This window comes from Podarcis muralis, chromosome 13, assembly GCF_964188315.1.
Source record: "Podarcis muralis chromosome 13, rPodMur119.hap1.1, whole genome shotgun sequence".
Lineage (NCBI taxonomy): Eukaryota > Metazoa > Chordata > Lepidosauria > Squamata > Lacertidae > Podarcis > Podarcis muralis.
In genome coordinates this window covers 16,444,507-16,467,740 of record NC_135667.1, presented here as the reverse complement: position 1 = coordinate 16,467,740, position 23,234 = coordinate 16,444,507, and the positions used below count along the sequence as shown (strand labels likewise).

The 23,234-nt window shown below is 47.7% G+C and overlaps 1 protein-coding gene across 1 annotated transcript; it reads right to left on the bottom strand.

The window, feature by feature from the left end:
• Positions 1–3,306: 3,306 nt before the first annotated feature.
• Positions 3,307–23,234, bottom strand: BICDL2 (BICD family like cargo adaptor 2). The gene is made up of 9 exons (XM_028703229.2): positions 22,421–23,234; positions 17,522–17,737; positions 14,116–14,232; positions 13,383–13,529; positions 12,691–12,873; positions 10,626–10,802; positions 10,394–10,524; positions 7,509–7,629; positions 3,307–6,591 (listed from the first exon to the last, which is right to left on the bottom strand). Exons 1-9 carry the CDS (start codon positions 22,727–22,729, stop codon positions 6,418–6,420), a joined length of 1,575 nt encoding a protein of 524 aa, XP_028559062.2. The 5' UTR covers positions 22,730–23,234; the 3' UTR covers positions 3,307–6,417.

The window sequence follows — 23,234 nt, the reverse complement described above, 5'->3', positions numbered from 1 at the left end:
GCTCGGGCCGATGGAAAGCCAGGGCGCGATTGGAATCAGCCGGGAGGGGGCGGGTCTGGGGGCGGGGCCCGGCTTATAATGGGCGGTGCCGGGCGGGCGGGGCTTCCAAGTGGGGAGAGGCGGCAATAAAGAATGGGCGGGGCTTAAACGCGACAGGGCGGGGCTGAGGATCTGAGTTCCATCGAGGGCAATTTAAGCAACCATTATTATTATTATTATTTATTATTATTATCATTATTATATTACAATTTAACTCAATCCTCGGGGTTAAGGATATTTATGCTGATATGCAGCTAAACGTAAAGCAAAAATGTAAATATACGTAGGCGGGTCAGTGCAGCAGCCCGAGAGCCTTCAGCAGGTTTACTCGGGAGTAAGCCGGGCGTAATTTAATTAGGGCCCGTTTCTGCGGAGGCGAGTGCCCCAACAGGATTACAGCCTGAAAATAGTCCGTGAAGGCTGCAGCCCGGTGCACTCGGGGAAGCAAATCCCGCGGAATGCATATTTATTTCTAGCAATCGCCGATCGGGCATAGGATCGGCTTGCCAGGGAATGAGCACGTTCAACTCCACGCCCCCCCCCCCTACGCGCGCCCGGGAAATAAAGACCTAACGAAGCAGGGGGGCTAAATTCCGAGCAGAAAAGTGCCAAGAGCTGTACTGCATTTAGCACTACGGATCAAAGGAGACGGGGGAAGGCGATTACTAAGTTAATGACAATTAACTCAATGATTTAAATTAATTTCAATTCATAATTACGACGACGACTTGGTAATATGCAGCTGGGAGACCTCCGTGTAACAAGCAACGAACAAGTCTAATAAATTTAATGTTCACACCGGCAACACCCCTGTGCATATAAATAAAGCCAGTCCGGTACAGATAATATATGGCTTAAATAATGCCGGCGCTGATGGGAAACAAAGCACAGTGAGGAGGATAAAGGGTGTGTGTGTGGAGGGTTTGAAGTCCAGTAGGAGGGGCTTCAGGTAGGAATGGAAAAGTAGGATTGGAATTGGGGTGGTGCTTCTGTTTGCTTGTTGTGGTTTCTCTTTTTCTTACAAGGCCCCTATGTTTAAAAGCAGCTGCACGGCAGACAGAAATTCAACAGGTGCAGCTTTTCCTTGCATGCTGATGCAGTGATGCAACTCTCTCCACTTCCTTGGGAGAAGTGACTGGGAGATCGGTGCTATGCTGTTTTGGAGTACTGTAATGGTCTTGGGAGGACTCTGAAGCTTCCAGCCACTTCTTCTTGCCCACTAGTTAACCACACCGCCTCTCAGAGGGCCCAGGACTCCATTGCAAACTGCTATTCCAGCACTGGAGCGGGGGGGGGGGGTGTGGAGGCTGGAAGATTGGCAGCTGCGTCCTCTGTTTACTTTGTCCATCTGCCTCATCTGTCTGTTCTGCATTCCTCTCTGCAGGGTTGAGATGCCAACTGCAGCCACCCCCTCAGCGCTGCAAGAAATGCTCATATTGTTCTCTTGTTAGGCCCACTTGCGGGTAGAAAAATGCCACCCAGATGGGCACGGCTGGTGTGCAGTGGGGAGGGCATGAACGGAAAAGCCAAGAGGTCCTCTTTGCTAGAACAAGGGGCACCATCTCTCCCTGGCAGAATAATAAAAAAACTTTGCTCATGTTAGTTTAAGTGAATGCAAATGAAAATAGTCCATGACCCAGGGTTCAATCCTATTAAAATGAAAGTATACTCTGATCAAAGCAACCACTCCACAGTGCCACAAATCCAACTCAATGCTGCAACGTTGGAAAGTGTCAACGACTTCTACCTGGGCAGTTATCTTTCCACAAGGCCAGACATTGATGCCAAAATCCAGCATTGCCTGAGCTCTGCGAGTGCAGCCTTCTCCCAATTGAAGTGCAGAGTGTTTGAAGACCGGGACATCTGCAGGGAAACCAAAATGCTTGTTTACAAAGCTATTGTACTACCAACCTTACTGTATGCTTGTGGAACATAAAGGTAAAGGGACCCCCGACCATTAGGTCCAGTTGTGGCCGACTCTGGGGTTGCAGCGCTCATCTCACTTTACTGGCCGAGCGAGCCGGCGTACAGCTTCCGGGTCATGTGGCCAGCATGACTAAGCCGCTTCTGGCGAACCAGAGCAGCGCACGGAAACACCGTTTACCTTCCCGCCGCAGTGGTACCTATTTATCTACTTGCACTTTGACGTGCTTTCGAACTGCTAGGTTGGCAGGAGCAGGGACCGAGTAACGGGAGCTCACCCCGTCACAGGGATTTGAACCACCGACCTTCTGACCGGCAAGTCCTAGGCTCTGTGGTTTAACCCACAGCGCATGGACCACTTATAAATGCCACCTCCAACTCCTCGAAACATTCCACCAACAGTGTCTCTGAAAATTTTTACACATCACTTGGGAAGACAGGTGAACTAATATCAGTGTACTGGAAGAAGCAAAGACCACCAGTGTTGAAGCAATGATTCTTCAACATCAACTTTGTTGAACTGGTCATGTTGTTCAGATGCCTGATTACCGCCTTCCAAAGCAACTACTCTATTCCAAACTTTAAAATGGAAAGCAGAATGCTGGTGGTCAACAAAAGAGGTTTCAAGACTCTCTCAAGGCAAATGTAGTATAAACATCAACAATTGGGAAACACTGGCATGCAAGCGATCCAGTTGGAGAATAGCCTTTGGACGCTCAAACTCAGGATGAAAGGGAGAAATGTGCTAAGAGGGAGGTACGTTTGGCAAACCCTCACCATGATCAACTCCCATCCGGAAACCTATGTCCCCACTGTGGAAGGACATGTAGATCCACTTACAGATTCACTGTTAAGACCGTGTTCATGGAAGACAATCTTTCTCGGCTTCGAGTGACCGCCAAACAATAATACTCTGATCAGATTGGTTTAAAATTCGATCTGATGGTAACAGGAAATATAGTTATTCCCCACCCCCACTGCTGAAGGGTGATGGAAAAAGCAGTCTGCCTATTAAAACAGAAATAGCATTTTTGTTAATCTCTCCAGGTTGGCTTTCAGAAGGTACAAGTGAGGGCTCCCCCCCCCCCCCCCACATAACAAAATGTTGCAGCATGTCACCAGCTCACAACTTCGAACATTTGCAGCTTCCTGGCAACATCCAAGGCCCCGTTTACAAGTTGGCTGAGACAAAGTTTTGCACTGTTTCCTTAGAATTTCCTAGAATTATTGGTTCCACTAAGAGGTGCCCAACCTTCCCAGCATTCCCTGCTCTGTGTGAGCAGGCCGCAACCTCCCTCCCAAAGAACCTGCTTCCCAAGAGCAGACAGTGAGGGAGGCGTGAGGTTTAAGAACCATACTTCTTTATTTAATAAACAGAATAGTATTAAATCTGTATTAACAAAATATACAACCAAAAATATGCTATAACAATATACATCTTCTGCTTTGTAGATAAATATTTTCTCTGTCTTGGCTCTTCCCAGCGGCTTGGCTTTGCAAATTGTTGCCTGTCCTAAACAGCTGAAAAGTGACACACTGGCAAAATAGTATTGGTTTTGGGGGTTCCCCCCCTTTTTTGCAACAGTAAGGGGAAAGGGCGGAAGGAGATGAAAGTAGGGCAGTACCCTCTGCTGGCGGTGCCCATGTGACAAAGTAATCATTGTTCATTTGCATAACTGTATACACAAGTCACCCACTACCGAGCACAGATTATTCATCCCCCCCCCCCCCAATGAACAGCAAGGAAAATCTAGATAAAGCGAGGCCCCTAATGCTCCGTAGTAATACTGCCGCCTACTGAAGGGGGTCATTCTGCCCCCGCTGGTGTGCAAAGTTCGTGAGGAATATTTGCAAGGCTCCACCTTATGCCTCCTCCTCATAGCAACTCGCTCCACTACCCAATACAGAGGGTGCCCCACATTTAGCAAAGCCCAAGCTCAGAGGAAGGCACGCCTTCAGAACCTCTCATTTTCAGTCATGTTCAGAATATACATTTAAAGAACATTTTAATTACAGAAACAGAGAATTGTTAGAGTTAGAAGACACCCCAGAGGGTCATTTAGTCCAACCCTCTGCAATGCAGGAATCTTTTGCCCAACGTGGGACTCGAACAGACGACCCTGAGATTAAGCTTGACTGACTGAACTATTCCCCCAAAGAATCCTGGGAATTGTAGTTTGCCAACCCACAGGCAGAACTATACTTCCCAGCTCCCTTAACAAACTGAGATCCCAGGATTCTTTGGGGGGATGCCATGTGCTTTAAATGTGTGGGGTGGGTGTGGACTTGCTGTCAGTGCATGGAAAAGCATGGGAAGCTGCCCCCAAAACAGCAAACCAGGGTTTCGCAGGGAAGTAAAGTGCTAGTACAGTTAGAACCTTCAGAGGGGTCATCAAGTACCGCTAATCTCCCGCAGCTAACAGTTTGTCAGCCATTTCTCCCCAGACTTCTAAGAAGTCAGCATAAATTCTTCCCCACTCACTACGGAGGGAAAGATTATTATTCTAGCCAGCCCCACAGCTTTTAAGTATGAAAGGGAGTAAACGACCAGTGATTTATTTTATTTTTTATAGGGAAATTTGGACGATGTTGACATTGCAGGTTTGCATCTGCAAGATCCTCTAGAAAAATCCACTTAGCTGAATCATGGCTCTTGCTGGGCAAACTTGGAACGTCTGCTGGAACACAGACAGGCCAGCTGGCATTGGAAGGTTAAAGGTATTTTTTTTAAAAGAAGAGAGGTGCAAAATAAGCTAGTTTATTTATATGGCGAGTAATTCCACTGGCACTGGAAACTGCATCCAACCATTCGATTGTTTTTAGTTGCCCCACTGTAGCTATTTGGCCGGCTGATGCCATCTAATCGGTGGTGGTGGCCTGTGGTAAATCTTATCGCCAGTTGGATACAAGTGCCCCGATTTCAGATGAATCATTTTGTTAGGTACTTGGAGCCCTGACTGACAGGACCGGCTGATCTGAGGGTGTAACTTGGAACCCGCAGTTGTTCCAAGCAGACTATTAAAATGCAAGGAAATATCTTATCACCGCATTAGTCACATTAGTGCTCGAATTGGTCTATCATTAGAACTCAGATGGACAGCTCAGTGTGTCAGTCTCGCTGACGGAGAAATGCCATGAAACCTCCCTCCATTGCTGGAGACAGGATGCCTCTGAATACCACGTCCTCAAGGAGGGAGAGTAGTAGTACTTGCACGCTTCCCACAGACATCTGGCTGGCTGTCGGGAAAACAAAACATTGGGCAACAGGGGCCTTTGGCCTGATCCAGCAGAGCTCTTCCGATGTTCTTAGGAACCCAACTCACGTGTTGCAATAGGAACAGAGTTGCACTGCTGGCCCAGCTCCCAGCATCATATCCTGCACCTCCTGCCTGCGCACTGAGCACAGAAGTCTGTAAAACGGGGGCAGCTGACCTTTTTCTGCCTGAGGTCTACATTGCCCAAAGGCCAGCACTCCGGGGGCCACATGTCAAAGTGGGCATGCCCAAAGGGCAAAAGTGGAGTGTAGCAGAACCTCAAACCTCTTGCCATTCTTAACTTTTATTCCTTTCCACCCCTTCCTTCTTATCAACTTACTCTATCAACTTTCTTTCTTACTCCCTTCCACCGCCAGCATCCCATATCCCTTATTCTCTTTCTCTCCCCTTCCTTCCTAATACAGTGGACGTTCGGGTTGCGAATGTCATCCGTGCGGGATGCACGCTCGCAACCCACAGTGCTCGCAACCCGCATCTGCGCATGTGCAGGTTGCAATTCAGCGCTTCTGCGCATGCACAACTGCCAAAACCCGGAAGTAACCCATTCCAGTACTTCCGGGTTTCGGCGGTCTGCAACCTGAAAAGACGCAACCTTACGCGGCTGTAACCCGAGGCATGACTGTACATAGGGCTTTCTGCCCCACTGCAATGGACATTCCAATCTCCCTGTCTTTCTCTCTCCCTTTCTCTCACCTGTAAAGCGCATCTCCAGTACAAAGGGACCCCCTGACCCTACCCCTGACATCGTGGCCCCAGGCTAGCCATACTCATGTGATATCCACACATTGAGTGCGGATGCCTGTAAACAAAACTCCTGGGCCCGCCCACAAGATCCGTGCAAGAAGCATGGACCCCTGTGTGTCTTGCATGCTGGTTCCTGTACACTCACAGATCTCCGCACTCAACGCTCCACTATTGGGACCGGCAGTGTGGCTCTGCTCCTATTACAACACGTGTGAGTATCCTCTGTGTGTACAGAGTGTGAACAGGGATCAAGTATGAGCAATGTAATGGAACCGGAGAACAAATTCCTTTGGCCTGGAGTTAGTTGACAAGCTGCTAAGAGGCCCAGAAGCCATTTCAGCTCCGGCCACCTCAAGCCTTGGTCTCATCGACAGCTGCTACTTCCGCCACCAAGGAGTTCTGGCGTTGATAGTCCCTCCACCACCTGTCCAGCTCCTCAGCTTTTCCGGAAGAGTGAGAAGAAGCCAGTGCCGTTGGGGATGCTGGTGCCACGGCGATAGAAAGGAGGGTTCTTGCCTTCCGCCGGGCTTCTAGGCGACGAAGCGATGGGGTGGGTCTCTTCCTGGTGCTTCTGCAGCAGTTGCTGGTGAATGATATACTGAATATCATCCTGTGCGGCAGGAAAGAAAAGAAAAGAGGATGTAAGCACAACAGTGCTCCTAAATTGTGAATTTGTCTATTCCTCTTTTAAAGCCATCCAAATTGGTGGCCTTCCTTACATCATTCCACAGTTTCGCTAGGCGCTGTGTGAAGAAATGCTTCCATTTTTCCTGCCCTGAATCTCCCACTGTGCAGCCTCATCAAGTTCTAACATTATGAGAGAGGAAGAAAAACACCTCTCCTTTCTTCTAAGCTTAAAGAGCCCCATACATTTTAACTTTTCCTCATAGGGGCAGTGGCTTCAGCCCCTCGGTTGCCCTTTTCCGGCTCTACAATATCCTTTTTGAGGCGAGGTGATCAGGTTTGTGAGCCTGATGGCAGTAGAGGCTCTTCCCCTCTTTTAATTGATGTGAGCTGCTTTGGGAGACAATTGTTGTCTGAAAAAATGGGACAAAGACCCCATAAACAAATAAACAAATAAATACATTTTTGTGTTTGGCTACCCTCTTCTTCTTATTCATCATCTCCCAGCTGCTGCTGCTGCTGCTACTTCTCCTCCTCTTCTTACCCTGTCATGGTCTTTTCCCCTTCCTTTCTTTTCGGTCCCTGTTCAGAACTGGAATGAATCCATAAAGCAAACTTGGAACAAATTGTGAATGCAGGGGGAGAATCAGAAATTCTCACGCTCATCCCATTTGTGTCACTGCGCAGATCTGGAATTTATTAAGCACGGCAGGAGCCAAAAAGCTGTTGTCTGACTTGCAGTTTGGGATTTAAAAAATGTTGCGTTTGCTACTATGAAGTTCCCTGGGCCCTTTTGGCTGCTTCCTTCGGCTTCCAGCATATAAACTGGAAGGGCAATTGGTGCAGTTTAAAATGTTCTGGGTTAAATTTCATATATATATTCTGGTGTTTTTTCTTACTCACTTGCCAAGCTTCCAGCTCCTGGGAAAGGGCCATCTTCTGGCGAATGACACGCAATAGCTGCTGGCTCATGGAATCCCGTTCCAGGGACACTTTTGCCAGTTCCAACTCCATCTCGCCTTTCCTGATAAGACAGCAGATAGAGACATACACAAAAAGATAAATAAGGCTGCAAGCCTGACCACGTCTACTCAGTGAATTCACTGGGTGCTTTCAGATGGCCTGTTTACTGATCATTCATTCTGATTTGGTTTGGGGGAGGTTAGACGATGTTGCATCACAGCAAGTGTTATCCCACAATTTCCAGCTCATTTTCCCTTTGCTTACCCTATTGCAAAAGCCCTGACATTTTCGGGAAGTGAGTTTGTTGTGCAAGCCCTTCCAATCACCTTGGAATTTCCCGGTTAAGTGATTGAATCCCACCCCAAAATAGTGACTGTCTGGAAATGCCTTACTCCCAGGTAAGTGGGGTTAGGATCACAGCCTCGTACATTACAAGGTCCTCCAGGTTGTCACTGTTCCATGGGAGGGATTCAAGCACTTACCATACACCCGCCTAGCTAAAGTGGGTTAAAGGACCTCGCCACCCCCAGCACAAGCAATCCAGTCTAAAATAAGATTTAAACTTTTTGCTGTTTGGAAAGTGACAGAGAAATGCACTGAGAAGTGTGGGAATGATCAACTAACAGGATGTAAACATCCCACAAGCAAATCAGAAAGCAGGTTCATTGTCGAATAACCACCCCATAAACAAATCAGGATAAATGCTCATAAAGGACTGGATATACCAGGGGTCTGCAACCCGGGGCTCCGGAGCCGCATGTGGCTCTTTTACACCTTTGCTGCGGCTCCAGGGCGAATACTAGCGAGGGGAGGAGGCGCATTGTGCGCCCCGACACTCCCCACTGTGGCGGGCGCTGTACTGGCTGTGACGCCGCCTGGGGGCGGTGCGTGCGTTAGTCACGCACCGTCCCGACGTCACCTTCCCGCCCGCCCGCTACATTGTAAGGGGCATGTACGCTGGTCACTGCATTGAAAGGGGGCATGTACGCTGGTCACTGTTTTGAAGGGGAGTGAAGAACACACACACACAAAAAGGTAACTTGTTAATTTAACGTTTATTTCTATGAGGAGGAGTAATTCTGAGGGGTCAAACAAAGAAATAATAAAAAAGTGACAAAAAAAGTTATTTTTATAATGACGAGTTTTGCGGCTCCCAGTTTTTTTTCCTTCGGAAATGGGTCCAAGTGGCTCTTTTTGTCTTAAAGGTTGCAGACCCCTGGGATATACTATCGAACCTCTGTGCAAGCTTTGTGCAAACAAATCAGGATGAAGGCTCAGTAATTAAGGAACAGTTTTACATGCAGTTCCCAGTTCAGCCTGAAGATGTCACAATTCCATGGTTTAAAAACTTCCCCCTTCCCTGTTGCCTGCAGAGGGGGTGGGGGTAATCCATGGAGCCCTTCATCAATGGCTGCCGGACTGGACTTTCCTGTCTGCCGCCATTTAGGATCACCCCTTTAAACTGGGCAGCTGTAAAGGAGTGTTCTTAGTGCTCCAAGGCAGATTCTCAAATTACACGAGGAATGGAGGGACCCTGCATAAACGGAATGAGTGTTCTATCCTCTCTGGCTCACAGGGGTTACAATAACAGACATACAGGGTTTTCCTCTCAAGAAAGGGTTTCCTGGAGCTAGAACATTCGCTTTAAAACACTGCAGAAGAGAAAGGCATACAGCTGTGAACCGATTAAGATCATTTGAGTTAATTCCCTGCCTTTAAGGTTACTCATTAACCTGCGGGAGTAAACATTGCAGCCTCTCAAACAACAGTAGGTATTTTGAAGATATTTAACGAAGGCGGCAGGTTTACTCCGGGACCGAAACTGCTGCTTTTTGAGCATTCGCTCTGATTTGTTTGCAAGGAGGTTATGCGATGTTGTGTTATTATCCCACACTTTCGAGTGCAATTTCCCATCACTTCCTTTATCACCAAAAAATCCAAATTTATAGCGAAGCAGGTTTTCCGTGCAAGAGCACCAAATCAATAGCACCAGTCCGGAAACGCCCTGAATTACACTGCCCAAAAAACAGGTGGCAGTGCTTGAAAGACTGAGCATCTGCCTTGTGTGCAGAAGGCAATATCTAATTCCTCTAGACAGAGGGCTTCTGACAGTCATAGCAGACCAAGGTTTCCCAAATTTGGGTCTCCAGCTGTTTTAGGACTACAATTCCTATCATCCCTGACCACTGGTCCTGCTAACTAGGGGTGATGGGAGTTGTAGTCCAAAAACAGCTGGAGGCCCTGAAGTAGATGATACTGAACTAGATGAGCCTGTGGTCTGACTCAATAGAAAACAGCTTCCTATGCTCCTTTGAATTATAGGGTAACTTGTCCAGTTTTCTTATTTTTTGTGACCATGCCTTTAAAGGTTTTTAGAAGAGAACTGAGTGTTTGGGAGAGACAATTTGACAGAAACTGGAGAGTAATTTGATCACTGATGAAGGAAGAAGCCATTATGAATAAGATGTTCTGTGGCTGGTACTGTGGTTCAAAAAAGCAGCAGAGATAAATATATATCTTACATATAATAAAAAGGTAAGGCTGTCATCACATGGCAGTTCACGTGTCTGCCAACAGGTAGCACTGCGATCTGATGACAGCCTTCTGAGAGTTGCTGGGCCTGTGATGGAGGGAGATGGAAGCAAGCAGGCATAAATGGAGGGAGGTGGTTTTGGCAAGATTTAAGAGATGGGGGAGACTGGCTAGTGGGGCAGGATGAGGGGCAAAGTGAGCAGGGGCACAGCGCCTAGTAGGCATGCATATGTGTGTGTCCATATATACATTTATACACACACAGAGAGAGAATAAATATGCAATCAACTCACTTTATTATAGCCTCATCTCGATCTACTATGGCTAATTTCAGTGCTTCGTCCCGGTTGCTCTCTTGATACAGGCGCCTCTGGCTCTCGATCTCAGTCTTTAAATTGCAGAGTTCTACATACTGTAGTGTAATCTGAAAATGGGGGGGGGGGATTTTAAAATGCTTTTTAGAAGGAAAATCATGCCACTCCACAATGTAGCATCCTCTGGTGGGGAAAGCACAGCACACACTACCTGATCCTGAAGTTTCATGATCTCTGCTTCTTTCTGCCTCAGCAGATCCTGTTCCTGGTGACTCAGAGCTGACACCCGTTTGGCATAGTCAATTCCTTCCTCTTCCAGCCTCTTTGAGGGCTTTTTTGCCACTGTGGGGGTATGACAGGAGCCATTGCAGGTGCCGTTGGCCATCAGCTAAAGCAGACAAAGAAATCCAAACACATACCCATAAACCAACGAGATCTCAATGACACTAAGACGCAGCTGACTCTAAGGTGAGTCACAGCAGTTGCTTATACAGGACAGTAAGTCTTCATATGCCCAGAACATATTTTCTTGGGAATTCTTCATATAGCACAAACCTCCCATCTGTGTGACTCTGGACATGTGACTTAAGGTTGCAAACTTATGCAGGTTTCCCTGAGAGTAAGTCCCATTGTACACATGTTCGCTGGATTGCAGTGTAACTGAGCTTAATTGCAGCACTGCAAAACAGAAGCCAAGTACATATTTAGAATCGAGAAATGTTTTTGAAGTGCATTGTGCAGCACAGTTCTATACACGTCTATTCATTGAATTCAATCTCACTGAATTCAACAGGACTTACTCCCAGGTAAGTGGGCATAGGTTTGTACCCTTAAATCACTGGTGAACTGATTCATGAACACAATGCTTTTACACATTTGTGCGTTTTTTAAAAAATCCTTCTTCTTTTTTAGTTTTTTTTTTACTTTTTCCAGCCATCAGATAAACTTTACATATTGCTTGTATTCTTGTGTCACAGTGAGGAATGTCAGAGAATTCTGGCAGAAATGGGAGCAGAAATTGCCAATGTTTGCTCATTCATCCCATGTCCACAACAGAAATGAATTCAGTGAAGACCATTGGCTGTTGTTTTCAATCCACAAACTATATGCAATTGAAAACACTTTCCCCCATGTGCTGCATTTCCTTTGCCCTGAAAGGAATGGTGTGGAATAACGTAACAATAATGTAATCCATTATGCAAAATCCTGCCATAGCCAACATCAAGATGAATAACCTGGGTTTTGTTGGAAGTTGAACTGGAGAGAAAAAGAAACAGTGCTTACATCCCTACTTGTGGTAAGACATAAAGGTGTCCCACTCAGCAGTGAGTGGGAGCAGCAAGCCATAATTATTGGCTTACCTCTATGTCCAAACCAGGGCAGGGGGGGGGGCAGGTTTCATGGTTTGTTTTGCTTGAAACAAACCACAGTCTGAAGCCAAAGTTTGTTCTTGGCTCAACAAAGCACAACCCCTACAGGTTGGACATAAAGCTAAGCCAAGGATCACTGGCTAGAAGGGAGCTGTGAAGTGGGAGATTTGTTTAAGAACACAAGAACAGCTCCACTAGATCAGACCAAAGGCTCATTTAGTCCAAAATCCTGAGCTCACAGTAGCCATAAGCAGGACTTGAACACAAGAGCCCTCTCTCTCCCCTCCTGCAGTTTCCAGAAATTAGTATTCAGAGGGATAGGGCTATATCCAGTTCTAGTCCTACTAGAACACAAGTTAATGAACATGGCTAACTTAGAGTCATCGGTTTTAATGGGTCTACTTTGAGGAGAACCAGCATTAGCTACAACTCTTGTTTTTTTAAAAAAATATTGCGCAATGTAATTCTGTACATGTTCCACTGAGCCCATAAACCGTGTATTATCATGCTACGAAAACACAGCCTTCCCCCACCTATAAATCTAACAGCATCCTTAATTAAGCATTTTGGAGTGGAGGGGGAGGATATAATTTGCACTTAAATGTGAATTCCTCCTCCCGCCCACTTAAAAAACAACAACTCAGCTTCGTTCTGGATTGCAAGCATTATTCCCCCCAACTTAGTACAAAAAAAAAGAAAAGATAGTATGCTTCAGTCTTTCCAAAAATACATATTTTTGAATTTGCGCTGTGTGGGAAAGACTGGTGGAGAATCAGGTATGCCCAGCAGTGTACATTTCCCAAATTGGCACATGGACAGCAATCTTCTTTTGGCATTGGAAACTTTGCCCGGGACACAAACAGGTGAACTTAGATGCCCCTCCAACACGCTTCCTTCCTCCCGTACCTTAGGGGCCTTTCCGGGCGCTCCAGGAGCATCCTCCAAGCTACTTTCGATCTCAGACTGGATGGAGGTGACGGAAGTGTCCAAATCGTGCAGGCGGATCTCCTCCTTCATCTCCTTGACCTGATGCTGGAGGCGACGGTTGGAGGCCCGGAGCTCCTCAGCTTCCACTTCAACCTGCTGCATCTTGGGAGGAGAAACAGGAAGTGGGTACGGAGGAGCACGAAAACAATGTGCTTCTGTGAGGGGCGCCTACCAATGAGTCCTCCCCTTCCTCATTCTCTGCATTAACCACAAAAACGCCTTCCTCATTCTCTTACACACAAGCCACGTGTCCCTCGTCTTTATTTTCAGTTGACTGTCCCCAAGGGTGAGGAAATTTCCCCAGCCAGAGAGCCGCTTTTCCTTTTTAGGCAATCTCCTGAGGGCCACAGGCCAGTGGAGGACGAGGGGCCTGGAGCAAAAGTCGGTGGGGCAATGAATGTCCACGTCAACCTTTGTGCACTAGGATTTTTTCGGCTCACACTCACACATCTCTCTCTAGCCTCCATCCAGACAAGCGAGAGGCATTACCAGGGCAAGCAAATGGTAGAAAACCATCAGGGTGTGGTTTGAGGAGAATTCCAGGGTTCACCCTTGCCCATGCCTCCCATTTTCACCCTTGAGCCTCTTTCAGCCTCTTGCTTAGTAATTACCCGCAGCTCCTTCTCTCGGCTCTCGTTACGGAGGAGGAGGAGGTTGTTGTGCAGTGTGTCTACCAGCGCCTGGATCGATTCGTTCTCCTCCCGCAGCTGATGGGTCTGCTTCTCCAGATCTCGCTTCCGCTCTTGTAACATAAGGTTCTAGGGGAAAGGAATGTGCATGAAAGCAAATAAAATGGTTGGAGCTACGCCCCAGATCTTCATTCCCAGATCCACCAAGTGGTTGTGGTTCAGAGCTAGCACCTCCCAGGGGGTTCCTATGTCCTATTCTCTTGGGCCAAGTAAGCAGGGCATTTTCCTGCCAAAGAAGGGATATAAAAATAAAAGATTTGTGGAGCTGGGAGGGACCACAAGAGTCATCAAGTCTAGCCCCCTGCAATGAGGGAATCTTTCAATGGGTCAATTTAGTTGGATGCCACCCGCTTTCTGTGAGTGTATGCAGAACGTCCTTTTGCTCAGGTGACCCAAGTAGCCACAAGCAGCCACAGCACAACTAGGACTCAGGTGTGGGAAATCGAGGAGGGCATCTGTGAACAACAAGGCCCAGCATCACTTCAAAAACTAAGGACTGGGAATTTGGTCACCATTGTCTTATTCCATGGTAAAGCCACAAGTCTCAGCTTCAGAGACAGCTTCTTGAAGAGGGCTAGAGGGGGAAATGTAGTATTTCCCTGTTCCCCAGTGCCTTCCTTGCCCCATCTGCCAGTTTGAAGATCTCCTGTCTTACCTCTGCCTGCAGGCTTTGTGCCTGGGCCGCGTGTTCAGCGCTGCTAAGGGACAAGGTCCGATGCTCCCCGCGTAACAAGCCCAGTTCTTCCTGCAGCCGCTGCTCCAGGTGTGTGATCTGTGGAGTGGTTGACAGGTGTTAGGTTTTGGTTTGGCAAAAAACTGACACTTCAACCTGTTTTTCGGCACTAGACCTCAGTCCTCGGCTGTGATGAAGTAGAATCTGCATCTGAGCCTATGTATGGCGCACATTCACCTTCACCACCAAATATTCAGTCTGAGTGGTATGTATACAGTGACATGAGAGAAGAGAATGCCACTGAACATATGCAGAGTGCCTTCCCTTCGGGCTAAGAGCTCTTTTTCCTCTGGTATGAAGTTTGCAGCAAAGCCCCACACCTCTGTGACCTGTGCACTATATTCTCCCCTGCCCAGGCTCCCCTGAGCGTGCTGAGGATGAGAGACCTGAAGTTTAAAGGAAAACATATCCTTGAAGTTGTAGAAATGTATTTTATTATAATGAAGTTTTCTGGTATTTTGCAAGCTGCCTTAGATGCCAACGACAGCAGAAAGCATACCCCACAAGTATCCCGGGGAAAACTGAGACATCCCTTTTTTTATTGCGCACTGCTCCAAAATGCATGATTTTGGGTGCAGTGCCCCCCAAAAGCGCTTTTTAAAAGGGGAAACTGTGGCCCAAAATCACGCGAGATCACAGCAACCAAAATGGCAGCTGTGCTCTCATGATAAAAAACGGAAGATGGTGTCCAGGAAGATGGAGTCAGGGATTTGGGCTTCAAAGTGTGGGAGGGTATGAGAAACGTAGAATATACCTTTAAAAACAAAGAAGAGCTACCAGATTTGGTGATGATGTTTCCTGGGAGCCAGTTTCCAGAACAATGTAGGCTGCTTTCCTAACCCTACACACCTGGGAATAAGCCTCGGTTGCCTTCAATTGGAATAACTTCTGATCAGACATAGTTAGTATTGTGCTGTTACTTGTCTGTTTCACACAACAGGAAATAGAACGCCAGAAGCTACCTTACGCTGAGTCAGACCAGTGGTCCATCCAGATTAGTCCTGTCTGCATCAGGCATTAGGCTGGTATGAAAGAGTTCAGTTGAGGTACCCTGGACCCAAATTGTTCAGGGTTTTGTAAATTAATACAACTTGGCTCAATAGTAAATTAACTGGGGGTTGGGGGTGAGGTGCTTTGGTGCCAATTAAGCCATGTGGACGATAGGGGGAAAATAGCATACCTTCATACCTGAGGAACAGACACCCCACCACAAACACCTGTCTGTAGGTGCCCTAACTGGTTTTACAAGTTCCAGGAATCATCAAAGTCAAGAGAGTGACCAATCCAGAGCCCATAAGGGAACATCCTTTTAGGGGACTGTACCAGTTTAAAAAGTCTAAACTGGATTCATTATTATGCACGTATCCGACTTTTGCAGCAAATGGAACACTTTGTAAGGTTTGTCTAATTTATTTGACCTCATTAGCAGCTCCTCCCCGCAGTTAGTTTCCTACATTCCTGGAAACCTGCCAGTCTGGGTGATGATGCTATGGCAGTGTGATCTCAGCCCACATGGCTTGTTTGACTCAATGAATTCCTTGTTCTATTTTCGGAGTTCAAGCATGGCGTGCGCCTCTGTCCCTCCTTCTGTGGCGCTGGTGAGCTAGTATTTGCATGGAAGCAGGAAGCTGCCTTATATTCTCACCCCCTCCGAAACAATGACAAAAGAACCCCTCTCTGCTCACAGAACATCAGCAATAGCAGGAAGCGTACAACGCCAAGACAGACCACTTCTTCCTCGCAGACTAGATCTCTGCAGGAAGGGAGTCATTGTTTTGCAGAAGTGCCCAATCTGCACCACACACACACACACACACACACACACACACACACACAAAAACACCTGCCTGCCTGCTGAGATTGTGCAGCTCCCGGTAAGACTGTGACACATGCTTTTTTCTGAATGTACACAAGATGGCAATCCAGCCTCCTGTCTGCCCCAGCTTTTCACAGGACCACCACCCCACACACTCAAACATATTCCAGGCCCCCACAAATATTTGGCTCCCATCCCCATTTGTAATTTGCATACAAGACCACGCCCACACAAACCGCAGCCATAAATCTGGACTGGTGATATTGTTCCCAAGCTTTTATCAGTGGCATGTTGGGTGAAGCATTCAACGTAAGTGCCAAATTAGCATCTGCTAACCCAGTGCCCTGCAGGTGTCTTGAACTATGACTCCCTTGGAAGTCCTGTTCCAAATATCCAGAAGGCACCAGGTTGGCTAAGGTATGCTGTGCGATGTCAGACCCTCCAAGTGTCCCTATTTTTCAAGGGCAGCCCTGGATTTAAAGAAGCCGCCCCAGTTTCTGATTTGATCCCGGAATGTCTTGCTTTTCCTTAAAGGTAAAGGGACCCCGGACCGTTAGGTCCAGTCGTGGACGACTCTGCGGTTGCAGTGCTCATCTCGCTTTACTGGCTGAGGGAGCCAGCTTACAGCTTCCGGGTCATGTGGCCAGCATGACTAAGCCGCTTCTGGCAAACCAGAGCAGCGCACGGAAACGCCGTTTACCTTCCCACCGGAGCAGTACCTATTTATCTACTTGCACTTTCATGTGCTTTCAAACTGCTAGGTTGGCAGGAGCAGGGACCGAGCAACGGCAGCTCACCCCGTCGCGGGAAGGACATCCCTATTTTCTTTGGATTAATGTTGGAGGGTATGGAGTTATGTGACCCCCAGGCCAAGGAGATAAGTAACTAGAAAACCTTTAGAAGACACCTGAAAGCAGCCCTGTATAAGATTTTTTTCCTAATGTTTAATTATGTTTTTATATATGTTGGAAGCCACCCAGAGTGACTGGGGCAACACAGAAGCAGGAGGAGGAGGAGTTTGGATTTGATATCCCACTTTATCACTACCTTAAGGAGTTTCAAAGCAGCTAACAATCTCCTTTCCCTTCCTCCCCCAAAACAAACACTCTGTGAGGTGAGTGAGGCTGAGAGACTTCAGAGAAGTGTGACTAGCCCAAGGTCACCCAGCAGTTGCATGTGGAGGTCAGGTGGGCGGGGTTTATATAATAATAATAATAATAATAATAATAATAATAATAATAATAATAATATTAGACATCCCTATTTTCATCAGAGAAATGTTGAAGGGCATGCTATGTGAATTCAACAGACACAGCACTTCCCAGCATGAGGAAGCAGTTGACGAGAGCTACACCTGCGGAATTCCTGCCCGTCACACAAATGCTAAAAAGCACAGGTTTCCCTTAGGTAAGGAAAAGGGGAAGCACCGGCCGACTTCCCAGCCAATCCCTCTTGCCTCTCTTCCCCTCACAGACTTGAGGAATCTGTGAGCTGCGTCTCCTTTCCCCTTACCTGACTGAGCTGCTCCACCAGGCGCTGGTTCTGCTCCGAGAGGTCCAGGACGGCCTGCGAACTCTCCCGGCTAGTGTCCTGCTGCTCCATGCGCTTCTGCCCCAGCTGGGCTCGGACTGTGGCCAGGTCAGTCTCCAGCTCCGCCACGCGAGTCTCAAATTCATCACTTCTGGATTCAAGGTGCAGGCGGAGTTCGTGCTTCTCTTGCTCCAGTCGCTGGGAGAGGCCAGAGAAAAGAGTCAGGGCCAAATATAACAGGGAGCTGTGAATTCATTATTGAGTGCAAACATTTCTAAAATGCCTTTCATGCAAGGGCCCCAGGGCAGCGTCCAAAAAGCAGGGATAAAATTATTCATATGCAATAAAAACACAGTGGCCACAGCTAAATTGTACATTTAAAGCAGTATCACACCACTTTAAACAGTCACGGCTTCCCCCAAAGGATCCTGGGAACTGTAGTTTGTTAAGGATGCTGAGAGTTTTTTTGGAGAACCCCTGTTCTCCTCACAGAGCTACAATTCCCAGAGTGGTTTCACAACCAATCCTTCTTCAGGTCACATGTAAAATTCAGGTGAATTTTTATTTGAATTTTTTTTTTTTTAAATGAGAAGAACTGAATTTAAGATTGTGGCAGGGATGAGAAATGGAAAGAACTTGAAACAGACAGGTTCCTCCACCCTTCTTGACTCGATGCCAGCTGATGCTATCTTTGGTGAGAAAGCCAAGTTTTGAAAGATACCAGAGAAGCCTCACTTCTGCTCTTGTGGTAACCATCAACTGAAAACCTCCCTTGCTCCACCGGTCATGGAAGGAGAGGGGGGAATCTCTCCCAAACAAACTGAAGAACTAAAAATACTGATTTACCTTTACAACATTTTTAATTGCTAGCAGTAACATTGACGTAACTCATAAAGTTCGCTTTATTTCTCCTGGCTTTAGCAATATATTTAACTGAGCCTTTATTTGCTTGCCATCACATTATATAAGTGGTGATATAGAAATTTAGTGTGTTCTACTTTTAGAGGGGTGATTGGCCAATATAAAGCCAATACTTTGGAGTGTCACGAGGTTCTATCTTGTCCCCTATGCTTTTTTTGCATGAAAAGGCTAAGGAAAGTTACCCGGAACTTTGGCTGAAGTCACTATCCAGAGGACACTCAGCTTTACTTGTTTTCCTTCTGCTAATCCCAGGAAAGCTCTTGAACTGGTGTCTGGAGGGGTTTTGGGGTCCCACAGACCCCTTCAGTGCAGGACTTTTTGGAAAGCTCTGAAGATACTTCTTTTTTCTTTGGCCTTCTCACAGAGTGTACTTGTTGGATTGATAGGCATATCTTGTTACTGGGTTTAACATTTTGGGACCGATTGTTGCTTCATACTTTATCGCTGGTTTTATTTATAAAATACATTGTGCTATACCGTACTCTGTTTTTATCTTGTAAGCCACCTCGAGAGGACTTGGGCCCTTAAAGGTAGTCTAAAGATATCTATATGGGTTTGTGGGTCCGGAACTCCCCTAAATTCTGGGACCAAACAAGTGTTAAAAGCTGAACCGGGCTAGTTTCGCCCTCAGGTAATCACCTGGGAGAGGAGCCATTAAGAAAACAAATGAAAGGCGATGAGCCGTTAAGAAAGCAAAGAGAGGGTGGGGCCCCTCCTTCAACTCTTAAGATAGTTGGAAGGACAAAAGCCAGAGTTTTTAGGGTTGGCTGTGATGTGACCTAGGGGGGAAAGGTTGTAGGTTGGAAAAAGCAGAGAGAGAACATGCTGTTTGATTTCTGCTTGAATCCAAGGCCATGGCAGTAACAGGACCCTTTTGGGGTGTTGATGCTGTGGGCCCCTCCATTGTAGGCTCAGGTTGTATATATGCGGAAATAAACCACATATCATAAAAACACTACAGTCTCCGCTGTGCCTCATTCCCAAATGAAACACAAACCCTGGGTAAGTGCACAGAACCCCTAGAATGTGGCTTGGAGATGGGGGTGGCCTGCAACAATATTTTAAATTACATAACAGCAACTATATGCTGTATTGTAAGGTAAAGGTAAAGGGACCCCTGACCATTAGGTCCAGTCATGACTGACTCTGGGGTTGCGGTGCTCATCTCAATTTATTGGCCGAGGGAGCCAGCGTACAGCTTCTGGGTCATGTGGCCAGCATGACTAAGCCACTTCTGGCAAACCAGAGCAGCACACAGAAATGCCGTTTACCTTCCCGCCAGAGCGGTACCTATTTATCTACTTGCACTTGCTTTCAAACTGCTAGGTTGGCAGGAGCGCTGTATTGTAGCTAATGGCTAAAATATAAATCTGGATTAGAAATTCCAGAAGTAGAAGAAGAAGAAGAAGATATTTGTGATGCATTGTATGCCGTGATGGCTGAACAATAAAAATGAACTGGAAGCCCCCCTTCCATGCAAAACCGTCTCTCCACCACCAGCCAAGATGTGAGTCACAAATAGTGTCCCTTAGAAAGGACCAACAACTGGATGCAGCCACTGCTGGTAGACTGTCTAGCTCTGCATTTACCTAGGCAGTTATTGAATGAGACAGCTTGCAGGCCCCCTCCAATGATTTCAAGTACCTTTTTGAAACTCCTGGTTCTGGTGGTAACTATTCTGCTCCAGCTTATTTGCTTCTGTAACATCCACATGCAAATAAGATTGTATGCCACCACTCCCACCCCCGAGCTGCCTATTATGAAGGAAAGTATAACTATTATTTCATCTCTTGCATATTGTCTACCTGACAATCCAAATCCTTAACTGCAATTCCCTCAGTATCCAAAGGCTATCCATATAAGACATAAGGACGCCTACAGTCATATGCATGAACAGATGACACAGTAAAGGCTTAAGAAAAGAGTGTTGCCTAGGCTCACGGCTTCCTGGAATCCAGTGGCGTAGCGTGGGGGTGCAGGGGGGCCGGCCACACCGGGCGCAACATCTGGGGGGGGTGCGCTCACGCTCGCAGCTCTCTTCCCCCTGCTAAAATCCACGGGTTAGGGGGCGCAAATTACTTGCCTTGCCCTGGGTGCTGACAACCCACGCTACGCCACTGCTGGAATCCACACCCCTCTGGCCTCAAACCTCAGACCCTGATCCTTGATGCAAAAGACTATTAGTCAAGGTAACTAAATGGAGCTTCAGTATTCAGGTGCAGTCTACCTCTGGGCACCAGGCACTAGGGGAAGGCACCTGCATTTCTTGCTTGAGGGAACCCAGAGACCTCTTGCAGATTGTTACTGTAGACAGAACAGTCTGGTCTGATCCAGAAAGCCAAGGCAATTCACATGTTCACAATCCACAAGCCCTGTGCGTAAACTCCCCTCCTGGAGCAAGCCAGTCCTGCTTGAGAAAGTGCCCCCAGTGACAGCAAGGACATGTGCCTACACCCAAAAAAAGAGAAAGCTTTTCAATGGATTCCTTTCCATTTGGACACACCTTGGATTCCGCTGCGGATATGGATGGCAACTCGTATTAATGACAGGGTCGTGTTAACAAGCTTGGGACAATTTCTGGCTTCGCTTTTCAGCCCAATTTCAACCCTGGGCCTCCACCCTTAAGGCAAAAATAAAAAATAATATATGCAAGTGGCTGGCATCCTTCCACCCAGTTTCTGTAAGCTACACAGAAATATATGGGCCTCGGGAGGGTACAGCTGGTGGGTGAGGTTCTTTGTGGGTGATTCATGCTGGGCGCTTTCTATTCCTCCTCCTCCTCAGTTCCATTTGGTCACTCTCTGTTCTTCCTTCCTCTAGCTGGCTAATTATACCCACTCTGTCACCACAAACTCCACCTCGCCTCCTCAGTGCCCTCCTGCTCTGTGCCAGACTGGTTCGACTAGCTGCCACAAGTATCATGCCCAGAGGTTGCCTGTGCCAACTTCACCCTAGGCCAGGACCTTGGGGATTACTTGAGAGGCGAAACGGGTTTAGAGCGAGGTGGATGAAACTGAACTCTGGAATTTCTCAGCAATCCAGAGAACGGAAGGATCTCTGGCAGAGAAGGTCTCAGGCTCAGTCCCTGGCAGGTAGAAATGGGAAGACTGAAACTTTGGAGAGCTGCTGCCAGTCAGTGTGTGCAACACAGAGCTACAAGGTGCCATGGCCCAACCTGGTACAAGTCCGCTTCCTCTGTCCCTAGGGTTCACATGTTACGAAAGAGCTTCTATGTAATAAACAGCATGCTGCCGCAGGTTCACACAACAGCAGTCCCCACATACATGTAGGATTGTCCCCAAGCTCTAGAGGAGATATGCGAGATTTCCTACACCGGCCAGCAGTGTGCAATGTGTAAAGCAAAGGAGTCAAGAAACCCCAAGTTTGGGTTTTGAAGGATGTTATAACAGCAGCAGTGTTGCTTTGGAAAGAGGACAGGACACCCACAGAAAAAATGAAAGCCAGAACTACTTTGGGCAGAGAGCTGCTGGAGTTCAACAGCTGCCAGCTGTTGCCACCTCAGGTGCCACTACATTGGTACCTCAGCTTACATACGCTTCAGGTTACAGACTCCGCTAATCCAGAAATAGTGCTTCAGGTTAAGAACTTTGCTTCAGGATGAGAACAGAAATCGTGTTCCGGGGGTGCAGCGGCAGCAGGAGGCCCCATTAGCTAAAGTGGTGCTTCAGGTTAAGAACAGTTTCAGGTTAAGTACGGACCTCCGGAAGAATTAAGTACTTAACCTGAGGTACCACTGTATTGCCCCACCTTCCTTCTAGAGAACTTGCAGTGACAGAAACAACAGCAATCCAATTTTCTCCTTACAACAACCCTGAAGGTAGGCTGAGTAAAAGAGAGGGGCCCAAGGCCACACAGGAAGGTTTCTGACCGAGAAGGGAATCCCCGGCCCAGGCCTGACATTCTCCCTGCCAAACCACACCCTCCGCTGTGCCCCCTTACCTCTTTGGTCTCCATGTGCTCCTTGGCCAGTTCCTCAAAGCGCCTTTCCAGCTCCTCATTGCGCTCCAGGAGCATCTTCCCCAGCTCAGCTGCCAGCAGCAGGTCCTGCTCCTTCCTCTGCAGCAGCACCCCCAAGTCCGCCTCTTCGGGGTCCCCGTCCCCAGCAGCCACATCGCCCCCAAACGTCTGTTGCCGCTCGCCCCCAAAGGGATAGAACTCGTCCCCCAGGGCAGGTGGGGTCAGAGGGAAAGGGGTCCGGAGGGCGGCCTCCTCCTCAGGGAACATGGAGGGAGCTGTGGTGGTTGCCATGGAGTGGGGCTGGGGAGAAAGAGGAGGGAAAGGGGGGCGGGATCCAGAGGGTTAGAGTGGGGAGAAGTGGGGAGCCAGGATGCCAACCTTCGCTGGCAGGGCTGTGGCTTCGAGGAAGGGGAGAAAGGCAGTCAGCAACCAGGGCACCGGGGCCCAGTTTCTCCCATGAGAGAAGATGCCTTCTGAGGGAGGGGGAGAAGCAGGTAGGTCGTTTCCTCCAGGTATCCAGGTATGAAGAGGCAACCTGAACTGCTCCTGAGGGAAGGGAAGAAGCAACAAGCTTGCCCTGGGTTCTCCGCTTCTTCTTCTTCTTCTTCTCCTCCTCCTTCCTTCGACTCCCGGTTGGGTTTCGCTGTTTATTTCCCGATTCCTGCCTCCACCCTCCCAGAGGTTGTGACAGGTGAGGTTTTCCACTCTGCTGGCTCCTCCTCCTCTCATTCACGCCCTCACCTGTCGCTCCTGTTCCCTCCTCCTCCTCCTCCGCTCTGGGAAATTTCCAACTACT

Excerpts from the sequence above, each read along its gene's own strand:
- BICDL2 (XM_028703229.2), bottom strand. The coding sequence starts at position 22,729 with ATGGCAACCACCACAGCTCCCTCCATGTTCCCTGAGGAGGAGGCCGCC. Across the intron at positions 10,803-12,690 it reads CGCCCGGAAAGGCCCCTAAG|CTGATGGCCAACGGCACCTG; the intron begins GTACGGGAGGAA and ends TGTCTGCTTTAG. Across the intron at positions 10,525-10,625 it reads TCATGAAACTTCAGGATCAG|ATTACACTACAGTATGTAGA; the intron begins GTAGTGTGTGCT and ends CCCCATTTTCAG.